General features: G+C 42.6%; 1 protein-coding gene across 6 annotated transcripts in view; it reads left to right on the forward strand.

Annotated features, from left to right (window-relative positions):
• Positions 1 to 15,109, forward strand: part of RASAL2 (RAS protein activator like 2) — a 291,616-nt gene that overhangs the window by 241,657 nt on the left and 34,850 nt on the right. For all 6 annotated transcript variants that reach the window (XM_019500281.2, XM_019500284.2, XM_059728343.1 and 3 more), the window contains 3 exons: positions 7,820 to 7,973; positions 9,883 to 9,981; positions 10,958 to 11,512. In XM_019500281.2, the coding sequence (XP_019355826.1) occupies positions 7,820 to 7,973; positions 9,883 to 9,981; positions 10,958 to 11,512 (808 nt within the window). The remainder of the gene's footprint in view (positions 1 to 7,819; positions 7,974 to 9,882; positions 9,982 to 10,957; positions 11,513 to 15,109) is intronic.

Genomic DNA, 15,109 nt, shown 5'->3' on the forward strand with positions numbered 1-15,109 from the left:
ATCTGATTTTGGTACAAGTGGCTGAGATACCAAGAGACCCCTTCACAACTATTTAAAAGGACCAGCTGTCCCAAATTTTAAGACAGTCCTGAATTTATCTTGTGCGCTATAACTCCCTGTACTTCTGAACCTAGACTTCTGAAAAACTAGAACCATACCACCACCAAGAAGTGTCCTGCTGTATCTACTAAGAGGACTCATTATGCTGCTTGGCTGTACATGGATGTGGTGACTGTTTCTGGTTTGAAAGGTAGATGAAGGTGACCCTCTAAGCAGGAAACACTAAAGCTATGCTCATGCTGCTCTGTACCCAGCCTAATTGGTTTTGCTTCTCAGCAGAAGTAATTTGTACAGGCATAGCATCATGTGAATGCAGCTAGACTAATTAATTAACTCTGCTAAGAGGTAGCGCTAATTAGCCCTGGTATAGTATTATTGGAATGTAGCTATGCTGCTTCTGGCTTGGGATGCAGCCGTAGGCTATCTGGTGTGAAGGAAGCAGTACAGTCGTATTCATGCAATGTTGTTTAGGCTAATTAGCTCTGCCTCTTAGCTGAGCTATGACAACTGTAGTATGTCAACTACACTAATCAAAACTAAAGTGATATAAACTACTTCCGGGTTCTGGGGATTTGTGGAGTGTCCAGGAAATGAGCCCTGCATCTTCTCTTCTCCCCTGCCCTTTCCTACCTCAGGAACCCAAATAGCTGTCCACTTCAGAATTGGAGAGAGTGTCCCAGTGTGATCCATCTTCTGGGCACCCAGTCTGGGGTCTGCACCTTTCATTACATTGCTAATTTGCCTCACATCTGCTGTTCCAAATTTTGGCTATCTCCTGAGCAGGGACTGCTGTGCCTGCAAAAATGTGTTCTGATCTGTGATGTCCACAAAGTGTTTACTTGGGACTTCCAGGCTCCATTCTCATCTGTGATTGAAGCCAAGTTTGAATGAAGTTCTCCAGATAGATGTGGCTAGGATGGTATCCCTTTGGGATGACAATATCTCTCATCACAAGTATGCCTGACATAGTTTTACTTGTATCAGCTTTCACATTTTTCCTAGACCGGTTTCCACTACGTTCTTTGATCTCTTCAGCCCACACACTTGAATCTTGCATATGTTGCCAGTGTCTTCCAAAAATATAAAACATGTTTCCTGAATCTAAAAGTAAAACAGCTTAAGAAAAGATTTAAGGAGAACTTAACTGAGGAGGAGCCACCAAATTAATATTGTCAGTTTGTAGCTAGGATTTTGAGAGCAATTCAAACTGGCATTGTAATCCTAACCTTTGTTTTGTTTTGAGGTAGGGAGTAAAGATGGTCACATGTGGTTCAGCGACTGCAGTAAAAGCTTTGTAGACAGCTGGGAGGGTTTTGCCCTGCTGGGATTTACTGCCACGTGGGAATCCTGATTTACTAAAAGTCATTTTATGGCATTATCAGATAGTCATAGGCTGCCCAAAGGTTTCTTTCTATGCTTGCTCAGAATGGACTTTACCGGTTACCAGAGCATCCAGTAGCAATGGCTTTAGGATTTGTAGTGAAGTGGTACCACTGCTCAAACAGCAGCTCTTCCTACTCTCGGTAGGTCCCTCTAATTTTTTTTCTTCTTTCTTTGCAGTATAGAGATGGAGCAAATCTTACAGTGTGTTCACTTTCTCATTCATTCATTCTACTTTAATCCTGGTTTAAAAAGAAAAAAAGTGGATGATTCTATCCTGTTTGAGATACAGGGATAGAAATCTATATTACACAATATGCCATTAAGGCTGGCCTTGCTCAAGAGTTTGTACTCATTCAGCATATGCCACTTCTGGAGAATGTAGAAGTGGGGAGATTGGGTGAAGGAGATTTGTCTCGCTCTTCATGTTCTAGTGAGAGCGCCTTTCAGCCACTGTGTTCACTTATTTAGTTGTTCTTTTTCCAGTGAAAATTGAACAGTCCCACAGTGTTAACGTTTCTGTCACAAACTTCCTCCTTGTGGGTACAGACCACTCTACCCTGATTGCCAATTCATTTGGCCCCTTTGTTAACATCCTAGTTCATGACAGATGCATTTCTGTGACGCTGGGTCAGGCATCTGGAGGCAGCGGCTCCACCCTATGTAGTACATTTCCATAACTATCATTTCAGGCAATTATAATGGGTTAAATAAATCTGTTTCACCAAAATAAGGGGGTTTGAAATGTTAGCAGGGACCATGGGTGCAATAGGTACTGTGGGAAGAAAATATTGATTGTGAATTTCAGCAGTATGTTCTGGGACATTGTATGAGACATCTGTTAGACAAGCTATGATCTGTACAAGAGAGAGCTGGAGAAGGCTTATAAATATACAGGACTCAAACAATGAGCTTTTGGGTAAGACTCTGCAATTAAATCTGAATCTCAGTTGGAGTCAAAAGTTCCCAGGATCAGGCAAAGCAGGGGCTGTAGTTGAAAACGAGCAGAGCTCAAGTGTAAATAAGTAACTCAGCATTTTTTTCCAATAAATAAAACAAATACTTATAATAAAATGAGCTAGTTTCACAGAATTGTTAACTGAGCAGAGGCTGTTGATAATTGGAAAATGAAGCAGGGTGTGGTGCCTACAAGAGGAATGCTCAGGATGGGAATCTAGCATTACTGCAGCACTGACAAAGTGCACCTGTGCTTTCCTGTCTGAGACACTGCTGCTGCCTCCAAAGTCCTGTTCAACGGACCTGGGATTCCTGATACCAACGCTGAGCAGAAAATCTACCACGTTAGAATCCAGGTTCTATCCAGTGGCCTTGTGTGTGGCTAAGTACTGAATCCAACTCTCTGATCCTAGGGAGTATCTTAGTAAATGCTTCGGTAGAATGGGTGGGTCAAGTTCTTTGAAGCAGACAGGCATGCTTTTAGACAGTGTTTTAATGTGAGGACATTGAGATGTTGCTTTTAATTGGACATTTAGTCTGAACAGAATTGAGCTCTAATCACTGTTTGGCTTCACATTAATTTGTTGATATGAGAAAAATATTATGGGTTTTTCAATCCTTCAGTGCTGTATTTACTTATTTTTTGTATTTGAGGTTATTGATATTCACAAGTTGGTTTTAGAGCAACATAATACTCTGCCTAGCATGCTGAGTAATTGAAAGCCTCTTGTGCTTTGTAGCTTGGCTTTTAAATAGGTCAAAACCAGCAGGAAAGCTTCATAGCCAAAGCAGTTAGGTTTTTAACCCTTTGCTCCATATGCTTGGTAGGCACTAGAGCATGATAATGGCTCCACTAATGGGCTGCTGCGTGTCATGGGCTGCCATTAGGAGCCAGGAGTTTTTCAGTTTTCCAGGGTTCCGTACTCACAACTGAAAGCTTCCTGTATGAGAGTTATTGAATCATCATATGCAAAGAGAGAGGGGACAGTTTGGGGTTGGACTGGCATGGTATTAGGGCTGGAGACTGCCAGTAGTACTGGGATCCTGCTGTTAGGTCAGTGGTTTGGGGCATTATCTGGGCATTCACTTAGGAAGAATTATACATCATGGAGGACAAGTGCCCAATAGCATTTGGAAAGAGGTAGGAAATTGAAATGTTCTTCTATTGCACACCACCTCCATCATTTCATGATAGAAAAGAATTGTTAAAAGTAGCTACATCAAACTGTATAGTGGTGCTGATAATGATTTGCTCTAACCAATAAGTTTCTTTTGGCCAGGTTTTTGCCATATATAGAAGGTAGACAAAACAGCAAGGAAAGGGTTAATCATCTGAGGTTAAGGGTAATTTAAATCAGGATTTGGGTTGTTAATGGCGCTGTGTGTAATGCATAGATTTGTACAAACAACCCTTCCCCCACCCTGGGCCTACATGATCTTCCTGTTTACAGTAATCCTGTTTCTCTGGGATTACCTCTCTCTTCGCAGAGAGACTGAGCAGTACTCATTTTTCCAATAGTTTCCTATTTGATGTAGGAAAGACTTATTAAATCCAGTATCACGACTGGATATCAGAGAGTGGTTTTGTGTTAATGGTCTGTCCAGGCCAGAGAGGTGATAGGTGGGTAAATCAGTAAATTAGTTATAACATCAGAATGTTAGATGAGACTTTAATAGAAGGCAGAAATATAAATTATTTCCATAATAAAGAGTGCTTTAATTGATCAAGTTGTACCAAAACCTGTGGTGTCTCAGTTACTTTTTTTTTTTTTTCAGTTTTTCCAATAAATGAAAAAATATACTGTGGTAATTACAGAGACGTTTATTCATATGTAGGCCAATAATCAAGTTTCCACTGTTAATGAAGTGTTAAGACAACGCTGAGTGCTGACTCCATCATTTAGTTGTAATTAGCTTATAGTTGTGAGAGAGTGCTGAGAAGAGGTAATTACTGAAATGAAATCTGTGCAGAAGAAAACACTACGACTTCCAGGGATTGTTCCCACGCACACAAACATTTCCTTTTTCCTTATTCCAGTCCCTGCACCCCAGTAAAGTGACCATTTATGTCCCAGTTTGAGCAGAGACAAAACAGCGTTCAAACCTGCTAGATTAAAGAGAATACTGCGTAGGAAGCCAAATAGATATTAGTAAAAGATTTAGCTAGCAAAGTGGGCTATGGTAAGTGCTTCTCAGTGGGGGAAGATCATATGTGAAGAAAGAAATAGAACTTGTTGTCATGTATCTTCTGCCCCATCCATTCTCAGTAGGCTGCTAGCAAGCAGTTCCTTGAAGATGCTTCCCCCTCTGACTATCTAGGATCTACTTAACCTGTTCAACAGAAGGAATAGGGACTTGTCTCCTGCTTGAAAGGTCACCTTTGCCATGTTTGCAGAGTATGCTCCCTGCTTGCTGCTGTTTCTCCCTGCTGCCTCCCAGCCCTGATCTCCTTATAGATGCAGCACCATGGCAACAGGCCCAGCGCTGAGCAGGCTGGGCACGCCAGGAGCCTTGTTTGTCACCTGAGGAGCAGGATGCAGTGTGAAGGATGAAGAGAAGGGATATTACTCAGCCTGTGTGGTCGCAGTGGCTTTTCTTCCTGCTAAATGTTCCTGCCTGGTTTGAAATTCGTCTGAAACTTCTAACTAAGGGCTTAAGATAAAGCATCTGCCGGATTTTGTGCATTTCTTCTGCACACTTGGGATTGCTTTTCTGAGATGTAGCCCAGAAAAAGAATTGGGGAGAGGGGGGATTTGGACATGTGGCACCGCTATGATTTGGGGGTGCACTGCTAAGTGGCTGTACAACTGCTTCATGTAGGTGGGCTTGACAGATATGAGTAAGGGTTCTTCATCTGTTTAACCCTAGGTTGATTAAAAATATGGTTGCTTACACAGGGTGTGCAAAAAGTTGTCCTCTCTCCATTGTATATCTTCTCTTCACTTTTGACCACTCTAGGTTCTCCTTCTGCTGTGAGAAGCTGAGGCTGGAATTAGCTGTGGGCTCGCTCAGCCCAACATTATCCACGAAAGTAACTTCTGCTGGAGCAGGCATTGCTGAGAGTTTGGGATAAGGACAGTAGCCAAGTGATCTCAGCAGTGCTTTCTTTAGAGGAGAAATTAGAGAGAGGATTTTGCATAGATAATATTAAAGTAGTGTATTGTGGTGTTTTTATCTTAGACTTGCCCAACATAATTGCAGCAAGGGTTCAATTATACATGGCTGAGGTTTTAGATTTGCGTTGGTACGAGCTGCTACTGTGTAACCCGTTACAACAAATCACAGTACAGCCAAAGCACTTGTACAAATGCTGTCGTTTTGCATTTGAAATCAATGTTTTTGTAATATCCCTCTCATGAAAGGCAATTGTTTCCTCCGTTTAGGTCATTTAATATATATAATGGAAACAACACCCTCCCTGAGAATGTCTAAAAAGAGAAAATCCAATGCGAGTTTGCCAGAGTGCCAGCAATGGTTGATCTTGTGCAAAAGAGCAGTGAGGGGAACTCTGCTTGCTGCTTAAAATCTTTATTCTTCATGGTCTCCTTGTTTTGTTAGGCAGTCTTAGGACTGACAAAGACATCTTCTCCACATAACTTTTTTCTTGCTTCCCATTTCCCAACATCTCTCAGTAAGAGATACTGGTACTTATAAGTTCAGGATTTCTTTAATTTTGTAAAGGTATTAGTTTTTTAGTAAAAGAAGTTCCAATAAAGGAAATTCATATGCTATTTAATGGGTTTTCCCCCCCCCGCAAAAAATAAGGGAATCCCTATAGATAACGCCTTCCCAATTCTTCTTTAAATATCTACTTGTAAATACCTTAGCTTTGAAGCTAAGCTTTTACATTGTGATCCAAATATGCAGGGAATTATTGCAAAGAGAAACCTGGGTGAGAAAACACAGCTTTAAAGGGTGGCTTTCTTCTGGAAAGCAGCTGTAAAAATGATGTCATTCTTCTTACAGGTTTGATTCTCCTTGTATTCCACTGTATTATGCTGATTGTGGTCCTGAATCAGTGAAGCACTTTTACACAAGTCTGTGTACTCTTTTGGATAGAGAAGGGGTTAATCCTGAGCTAAAGTGCTTTTTCAAATCTAGCCCTGCATTGCAATTTGGGGAAAAAAGTAGCAAAATATTTAACTCTTGTTTGTTCTGCAAAACTACCATGGCTAAGAGAGGAACCTGGGATTCTGTTCTTTCTTGTTTATCATCAGTAGATCATTTTACTAAGTTCCAGTTGTGCTTATGACTTAAGATGCTTCTATCACTGAAAGTGCAAATTAACTTGCAGAATCTTCTATTCCATTTAGGGATGCATCAGGAAGAAGGAGCCCAAGGTCGATTCTGGAGGAAGAACAGTTTTAAAACTCTTTGACTTACAACTAAGCCCACTTTTTTTAAAGTCATTGAGACACAGGGAACATAATAACACTTACAGTGCCATTTTGACAGTAGGAATGGGTCACCAATGTATATTAGTGTTGCATCAGAACTGAACTGTTAAAATATGGTGAACCATTTAAGAATCATTGTAAGAGTAGGTGTGTGTGCTTGGGAAGTCAACAAGAGCCAAAAGAGAAAAAAGGCTTACTGGAGGAGCCTGTTCAGAATTCCTAGAGAGGTAGAGGAGAAGGAGGAGACTAGAATAACTGGATATTTCAGGAGAGGAAACAGCTAGAAAATGTCTGCAATTGTTAGGGAGGAAGGATTTAGAAAAATTGTGTGTCCAAAGAGTAGTCAGGGCAACCCTAGAGGAGGAATAAAGGGAAGGCCTGGAAAAAGCAAAGAATGGAAATTGTTAAAAGATGGAAGCAGCCCAGGGTTTACAAAAATGTAAATAGAAGCACCTTATTTGTTTAGGGCAGGTCTAATGTGTTTAATTGTTTCCCCATTGCCATCACAAAATGCCAAAGCAATCCAGTTCTTACCAGAAGTTATTACAAGAAAACTAAATAGTAAATATAATGACAAAACCTCTGTTTTAATGAGGGAAACTTGTTACTTTTAACAGAACATTTCCTTGCTAATCAGCATTTAGATATTCCCAATGGCATATTGCCTATGGTAAATACCGATTTAAAGAGATCTACAGTTGACAGGAATTTTCTTTTAATTGTGTCACAGTGGCTTCAGCTTCTGGGTCTACTGAAGTGTGTTTCCTGCGTTTAGCTAATGGTACTGGGATACTGTTTACCAGCCCCGATGGTAGCACCTTGAATTTCACTGTATTAAAGTTATGTTGCATGTTGCATTTGAGAAACTGAATAGCTAATGTGTGCATTTAATTTTCTGTAGGGTAGTAAAGCAATCATAAAACCTGTAAGAACTAGTTAACACCATCAAGCTAGAATTTCCTTTGTTTGGGATTTGGCCAATTTCTATTTAGCAGAGTCTGAGGAGAGTGTTTTTTCTCTCACAGGTCACGTGGCTTGCCAAAGCTGAAAGAATCTCGTTCCCATGAGTCTTTACTGAGCCCAGGTAGTGCAGTGGAGGCACTGGATCTTGGGACAGAAGAGAAGGTCTTTGTCAAACCACTTCATAGCAGCATCCTGGGACAAGATTTCTGCTTTGAGGTAACAAGTCATCTGCACAAAATACAAATTACATGGTATAACATAGCAGTCTGTCAGTCTGAAGACCAGCCACATACTATTTTGTAATTTAATAACTGGGTGAAAAATGAATAGCTCAGACCATACTGAGGTTAGGGTGTGGAGTGTCTAATCATCATGAGAGTCTAGTCCAGGGGTGGGCAATTATTTCGGGCGGAGGGCCGCTTACTGAGTTTTGGCAAGCCACCAAGGGCCGCATAACAGGCAGCCAGGGGCAAATTAATATTTATTTTCTAAGTTTTTAGGGGCCCCACGGGCCAGATAGAATGGCCTGGCAGACGGCATCCAGCCCACGGACCACATTTTGCCCACACCTGGCTAGTCCTTGGGGCCAGTCAGTTGCTGGGAAGAAATCTTTTCAATTATTCTCTTACTCTTCTACTTGAACATCCTTTATCAAATACATATATGATGTTCATTCAAATATGGGACTTAACCATTTTTATTTTAAAATAACAGCTCATATTCTCCATGTTCAATCAAAATTAATTAAAAAAATAAATACAAACAAACTGAGAAGTACTCATTCAGATAAGGACTCCTTTCCAAGAATGCAGCCACTGGCAGATTACTGGAGGAAAAGCATAAGTAAAGAGAGAGTCCCTTACAGATGCCCTAAAGGTCAAAAACATGAGCTTTGTTAGGTGGTGCAGGGAGTGGACTTTATAGGTTCACTAACCTCCAGCTAAGTTGTCACCCCTCCCATCCTTATATTCATATCTCGGGAGGTGTTCCAGAGCATGCCGGCTGATCTTGGTTGCCAAGACAAGATGCTGAGGGAAATGACCTTTAAATTAGTAAAGTTTATAAAAGATAGCAGGGGGCTACTGAAAGATATATTATACAAGCACATTTTTAAACTGGATAAACTCCTATTTACATGTATCTAAAGCTGGCTGAATGAACAGCATGTTATTGAGAGTTACGTATAGATATGATCAAGGCCATCATTTTTATCAAAATAGCAGCCTGAACCCACGCTGTCTTCAATGGAACTGTACTGGGGTAGATCTAGCCCCATGCCTCCAAACCCCTAAAACAAATATCTTTTTTTTTTGTGTTGAAAACTTTGGTAACAGAAAACCAATGTGTCAGAGTCATTGTCTTAATATTCAGGAACTATTTCAGCTCATTTCAAATAGTATCCCATTGGTTAGAATCACTTTGCAGTCTATTTCAGACTTCCTTGGTTGACTGAGACAGGTGTCAAAGCAAATGCAAAGTTTAGCTCTAAAATCTAGCCTTAAACTGGCCATGAGTAGGAGAAATGGGGAGCTATGGCAGGGTCAAAGAAAAATTAAAGCAAAATAAAAATGTTCTATCTTTTTTGGCTGTTTTGCTACAATTGCTTGTAATATGTTCCCAAGCATAGTCCAGCGTTTTGGTTGTTTCAGACATTGGGGTGGATACTTCTAAAGTTCCAGAAGAAAACACTTCTCATGACATCTAGCAGGGATTTTTTATTCATCGATTCTTTTATTAACATAGTACAAGCACTTTATCTTTCCCTACATGTGTGCTGTAAGTGATGAGTTCATCCACCTTCGGGGAATTTTACATCTAAAAACTGCAGATCAGTTAGCATGTGCACAGATTTCAAATTGTTGATTACATCCCTGTTTTACAATCTCTGAGTATTTTGCTTTTCTGCTGTTCCCTTTGGTTTCGTACCCAATATGAGCAGAGGTTTTCTCTTTGCTCTCTCTCTGCCTTTCAGACTTGCTTCCTCTTTTTTCCCCATGTTCTTTTGCTGCCTCTTCCACATTTGCTGTCAGTTTGCTCAAAAGCTGCCTTATGTCCTTCACTACTTCTTGTAGTTTGCAGCTTATACCCCTGGTTTGCCTGAACCATATTTACTTGTATGTTCCAGGTAACCTATTCCAGTGGCAGTAAATGTTTCAGTTGTTCCTCTGCAGCAGAGAGAGACAAGTGGATGGAAAACCTACGCAGGACAGTGCAGCCTAATAAGGTAAAAGGAGCAGCAGGAATATTACCGCCAGTAAAATGTGGTGGGACTGACTCTTTCCCCAATGACATATGAAACTTTCCTGGAGATACAGACCCATTTAATTAGGTTGGTCCTACTAATGTGCTATCTGAGGAGTGAACCACCCATGAACATAGCAAAAGCCACCATGCACCACTTTTACATAACAGTTAGTAGGTTAAACATTTAGTAAGCAGTCTCCTTTCATCTTGGCTCCTGATTCTCATCTCAAAATCTAGCAAGACCAATCAAGGAACTTTCATTGTGAGCTTTACTGAGAAGGTACCTAATTGCTGTTTTTGGTTTAGGCTTCTTATAGTACAAAGAAATGGAGCTCCGTGTTTCAATAGAGGGGCCAGTATTGGCAACAGAATGATTTCTATGTTGTGTGTTCCTTGAAAGAAAAAAAGGTCCTGAGTTACTAAAAATTTACTAAAAAATCACTTTTTTTTATCAGTTTGCTAGATTGGTGGTGTTTATTAACCATAGTATTGCAGTAATTCACAGAGGAAGTGATACTGTTCGATACAGGGGTGACTGGTGCCTCCTGAGTCTGGGGGGGCACAATTTGTGGGTGGGCCTGGGGATGGGCCAAAAACCCCATATCCACTCCTATACTTGTGCCATGGCTTAGTGCTCCCCCCCCATTCGGTGTCGGCCCGTGCAGCAAAAAAACTGGCCTACTTTTGGGGGCCAATCTCGGGGGGAGGGGGGGGATGTGCCCCCCTACCAATTGCTTGTGGTCTTAACACAAGGAGATTTGAGGAATTTACCACCTTCTGAACGGTTGAACTGCAGGGCAAATTTGTTTTTCTAAATCATTTAAAAAATGACCTCTCAAAGATGATCAAGTAGGGAGCTATAAAGTACAGCCCCATGTTCCCTGCTTCAAAAGGAAAATGTTCTATTCCTTAGGCTGTCATATCTAAATCAAAACGGATCTCTTTGTTCTGCTCAGGACAACTGTCGTCGAGCTGAGAATGTGCTCCGCCTCTGGATCATTGAGGCAAAGGACTTGGCCCCCAAGAAGAAATATTTTTGTGAGCTGTGCCTTGATGATACCCTGTTTGCCCGCACCACCAGCAAAACAAAAGCGGACAACATCTTCTGGGGTGAGCACTTTGAGTTCTACAGTCTCCCACCTCTCCACAGCATCACGGTGCACATCTATAAGGATGTGGAAAAGAAGAAGAAAAAAGACAAGAATAATTATGTAGGCCTGGTCAACATCCCCATGGTCAGTGTGACTGGGCGTCAGTTTGTGGAAAAGTGGTATCCAGTCAGCACACCTACCCCCAATAAAGGGAAATCTGGGGGGCCTTCAATTCGGATCAAGTCTCGATACCAAACCATCACCATCCTGCCTATGGAGCAGTACAAGGAGTTTGCAGAGTTTGTCACCAATAATTACACCATGTTGTGCTCTGTTCTGGAGCCGGTGATCAGCGTGAGGAACAAGGAGGAGATGGCCTGTGCTTTGGTGCACATTCTTCAAAGCACTGGGAGAGCCAAGGTAAGTAGCCAGATACAGTGTCTCCATGGGGCTTTTGATAAATGGTCTCTTGTGGATCACTGTAGACTAAGAAAGCAGCATTTGCATCATCTTAAATACAGATAAAGATGGAGATAACTCAAGGATGTACTGGTCCAGGGAATGGGAGTTAAAGGAGGAATGCTACCAAAGAGGAAGTGAAGCTAAGAAAAAAAGTGGGTACTTTCAAAGGAACTTAGGCAAATTTTCTAGAAAAGGAAGGCAATTTTAGATATACTATACTGACTGAAGGTTTGTAAGCATGAATGTATTCCAAGGAGTAACCATCGACATTTTAGAGGAAATAAATATTACAGGGTACAAAGCATCAGGCTTATAAACCTTTCTAGCTTTGCAGAAGGTTAAGTGCACAAGAACTGTTGCTACATTTCTGCAAACATGAGGCACCATGACTGGTGTAGTACCAAGGAGCTTGTGAATAAAGTTTTGTAAGCGTGTCTTAAAAACTATAAACAACAAGGTTTTATCTTCTAGGGCTGTGCAAAACGGGCCCTATTCGATTCGGATTTGGCCTGAATTGGGGACAGTGATTCTGTGAATCAGTGATTCAGACCCAGGCACAGCTTTAAAAGTTTTTTTTCTACATACCTTCTGGTAGCAGCATGGCTTGTGATTGCTGCGATTTTGGGGCAGTTGGAGCGTCCCACAGCAGCATGGGGGGCTCTCCAGCGTGCTTGGCAGTGAACCTGAAAGTGAACTGAAAGTACTTCCGATCCACTTCCAGGTCTGCCGGGGAGCATGCTGGGGGACCCCAGGTGCCCCCCCAGACCCAGGAGGCACCAGTCGCTGAGCCGAGGGGCACGGGGGTGGGGGGCCCAGTGTGCTCTCCAGTGGACCCGGAAATGCTTCTGGTCCACTTCTGGGTCTGCTGCCGAGCATGCTGCTGCCGCCGCCGCCCCGCGCCGCGCCCCCCCCCCCCCCCCCCCCCCCCCAGTGCTTCTGTGGGATGCTTCACACACCCCAGCATCGCAGTGATCACAAGCCCCTGCTACCTAGAAGTATATGGAAAATACATTTAAAGCTGTCTCTATGTCCGAATCTCAGAGGGTTCCAAATCAATTTGGAGAGATGAAAGGGTCCTTTGATTCGATTTGGATTCAGAGATTCGGCCACTGAATTGGGCCGAATCTCCAGTGAATCGAATCAGGGACCGAAGCTTTGCACAGCCCTAACATCTTCACTGTAGAGTTAAATTGAGTGACTGGCAGCTATGTTAGCCTAGCTTGAGTGGGAGCCACTGCTCCATAAAGCCATGTTCAAGTTAGCATCCCCTCACTGGTGCAAGGACATCTGGGAGCATCTTCTTTAGTTTTCTGTGCTTTAATAAGCTGAGCTGTTTTGATTCTTTCCCAGTGAATTATGAGCGAACCTGGGCACGGAGGCAATTATTGTGGGATGGCATAGAAGGACTTTTGACACTTGAGTGGTTTAGCATTTATCCTTGCTACAGAATGATGTGCTTATCAGCAAGAGAGAACCTCGTACCATGGTCTCGATTATGCCCTCCAGGCAGGTTGAACCCAGGCAAGCTTGGCTGAGAGAGTTCTGTGTGTGGAAGGTGGTTAGGTATCCCCTAGATGACAGCAAGAATGAATGTTACATATGTTTAAATAATCATGCCAGTCTGTTTGCCGTACTCCACTTCACACTACTCTCTCTAGCCTTTTGGATGGAGTGTGAGGAGAATGAACACCATACCAAGCACTTGTTTGGTCTAGAGCAGATGACAGCTAGGATAGCTCCTGTAGTGCTGCTCTGATCACTGCAAGGGAGCCTCCAAACTCCTTCCAAGCCAGCTACAGCAGACAGACAAATTTAGCACTGTACCTCTCTACCTCCCTCATGCCTGTCTTGGGTGTCTTAATTGGCAAAGCTTTACAATTAAGGATGATATAACTTATCCCTCTCAAGAGAACAGGATTTGTGGTCCATGCATTTACTGTTTTGTTGTTACACTTGAATCTGGCTAGTCAAACTGATTTGGGAAAGCTATTGCCATCTTTTCTATAAAGAGAAAATAGTATGTGAATAAAAACAATTAAAGCATAGATAATGCAAAACAAAAATCTTGTTTTATGAATTCTGATAATTGTAGCTACTTATTTGGGACTTGAACTATGCTGGTAATGTACTGAGGTATGTCCTGTAAAATAATGGTATTTTAAGGATATCAGATTTTGCTGTAGCACTTTTCTATAATTGTGGGGAGATCTGCACAAAAAAAATGTGGCAAATTAGCAAGTTTCTGCTGCATTATTCATTGAGCACTGACAAGAAGTTCAGGGATGTAGAATAACAACAAATTTTTGTCCCTGCCTCAAAAAGATTTCCAGTATTTGGGTCCAATCCTGCAAGGTATTAACTACTTCCTGTGAAATCTGTCTCCCCAGTTTCCACTGAAATCAACAGCTGAAGAAGTTGATAACAATTGCATAAGGGGGCTCTTTATTAGCAGTTGTTAAGACTCAGTCCCCATTCTGTGGTTTCATTCCTTATACCAGGGGTGGGTAGAACCTGGCCCATGGCTGGATTTGGCTGACAGTGAACTCCTTTTCCCAGCAGCCCCTGCCTGCATGGCTGGGGTTGGTTTCCATAGCGACCCCAGCAGTAGACACACTATGATAGCACCAGGCCCAGGTTTCTGTGAAGATTGGCCCCAGCAGTACTGGCAGGCCATTTGGCAGGGTGAGATGCTGCTCCAGGGCCAGGCCAGGATCTTGCAGTGGTGAGAACGTGGTCCAAAGCCAGGGCAGAGCTGCAATATGCTGCCTGCATGCTCTGAGCAGAGGCATCCAGGCAGCAAATCGTGGCTCTGCCCTGGCTCCTGACCATGCTGTCACTGCTGCAAGGAGCCGGGGCAAAGCCACGATCTGCTGTCTGCACACCCCTGCCCGGAGCATGCAGGCTGCAGATCGCAGTTCTGCCCTGTCTTGACCACACTCACTGCTGCAAGATACCAGCCTGGCCCTGGAGCAGCTCCCCACCCTGCTGCGCACCCTGCCAGCAGTGCTGGGGCCGGTTTCCATGAAAGCCCTGGCCCTGCACTATCACAGCATGGTGGCTGCTGCTGGGGTCTCCATGGAAACTGGACCCAGCCACATGGGCAGGGGCTACTGGGAAATGAAATCTGGCCACCAGCTGAATCTGCCAGTTTGCCCACCCCTGCCTTAGACTGAGCACATGAATGTTGTTCAACACCATGCCAGATCAATGCACAATAGGAATGCTGTTTCTCCAATTCCTACCTTTAATTTGCTTCTGCTTTTCACCATTGAAAATCCATCTCTTTAGTTAAATTTGCCCACTTAATAGAAAATTTGAATATCCTTTCCTCTTTGTTTGTGTGGGTTCAAGTCCAGTTCCTATCTGGAACATATATCATTAAAATATGACTATAAGACATCCACTGTCAGACATGAAGCATAGACTGCCAGAATCTGGCCCAACCAAATGTTAAAAAATCTTGGTTACAAGGACTTTTCATTCAAGATTTGTTTCTCCTAATTTTATCCCATAATCCCTAGCTGCTGTTTCTCTTTTCCAATGGAGTCCAAAAAA

This window comes from Alligator mississippiensis, chromosome 5 (assembly GCF_030867095.1).
Source record: "Alligator mississippiensis isolate rAllMis1 chromosome 5, rAllMis1, whole genome shotgun sequence".
Classification (NCBI taxonomy): Eukaryota; Metazoa; Chordata; order Crocodylia; family Alligatoridae; genus Alligator; species Alligator mississippiensis.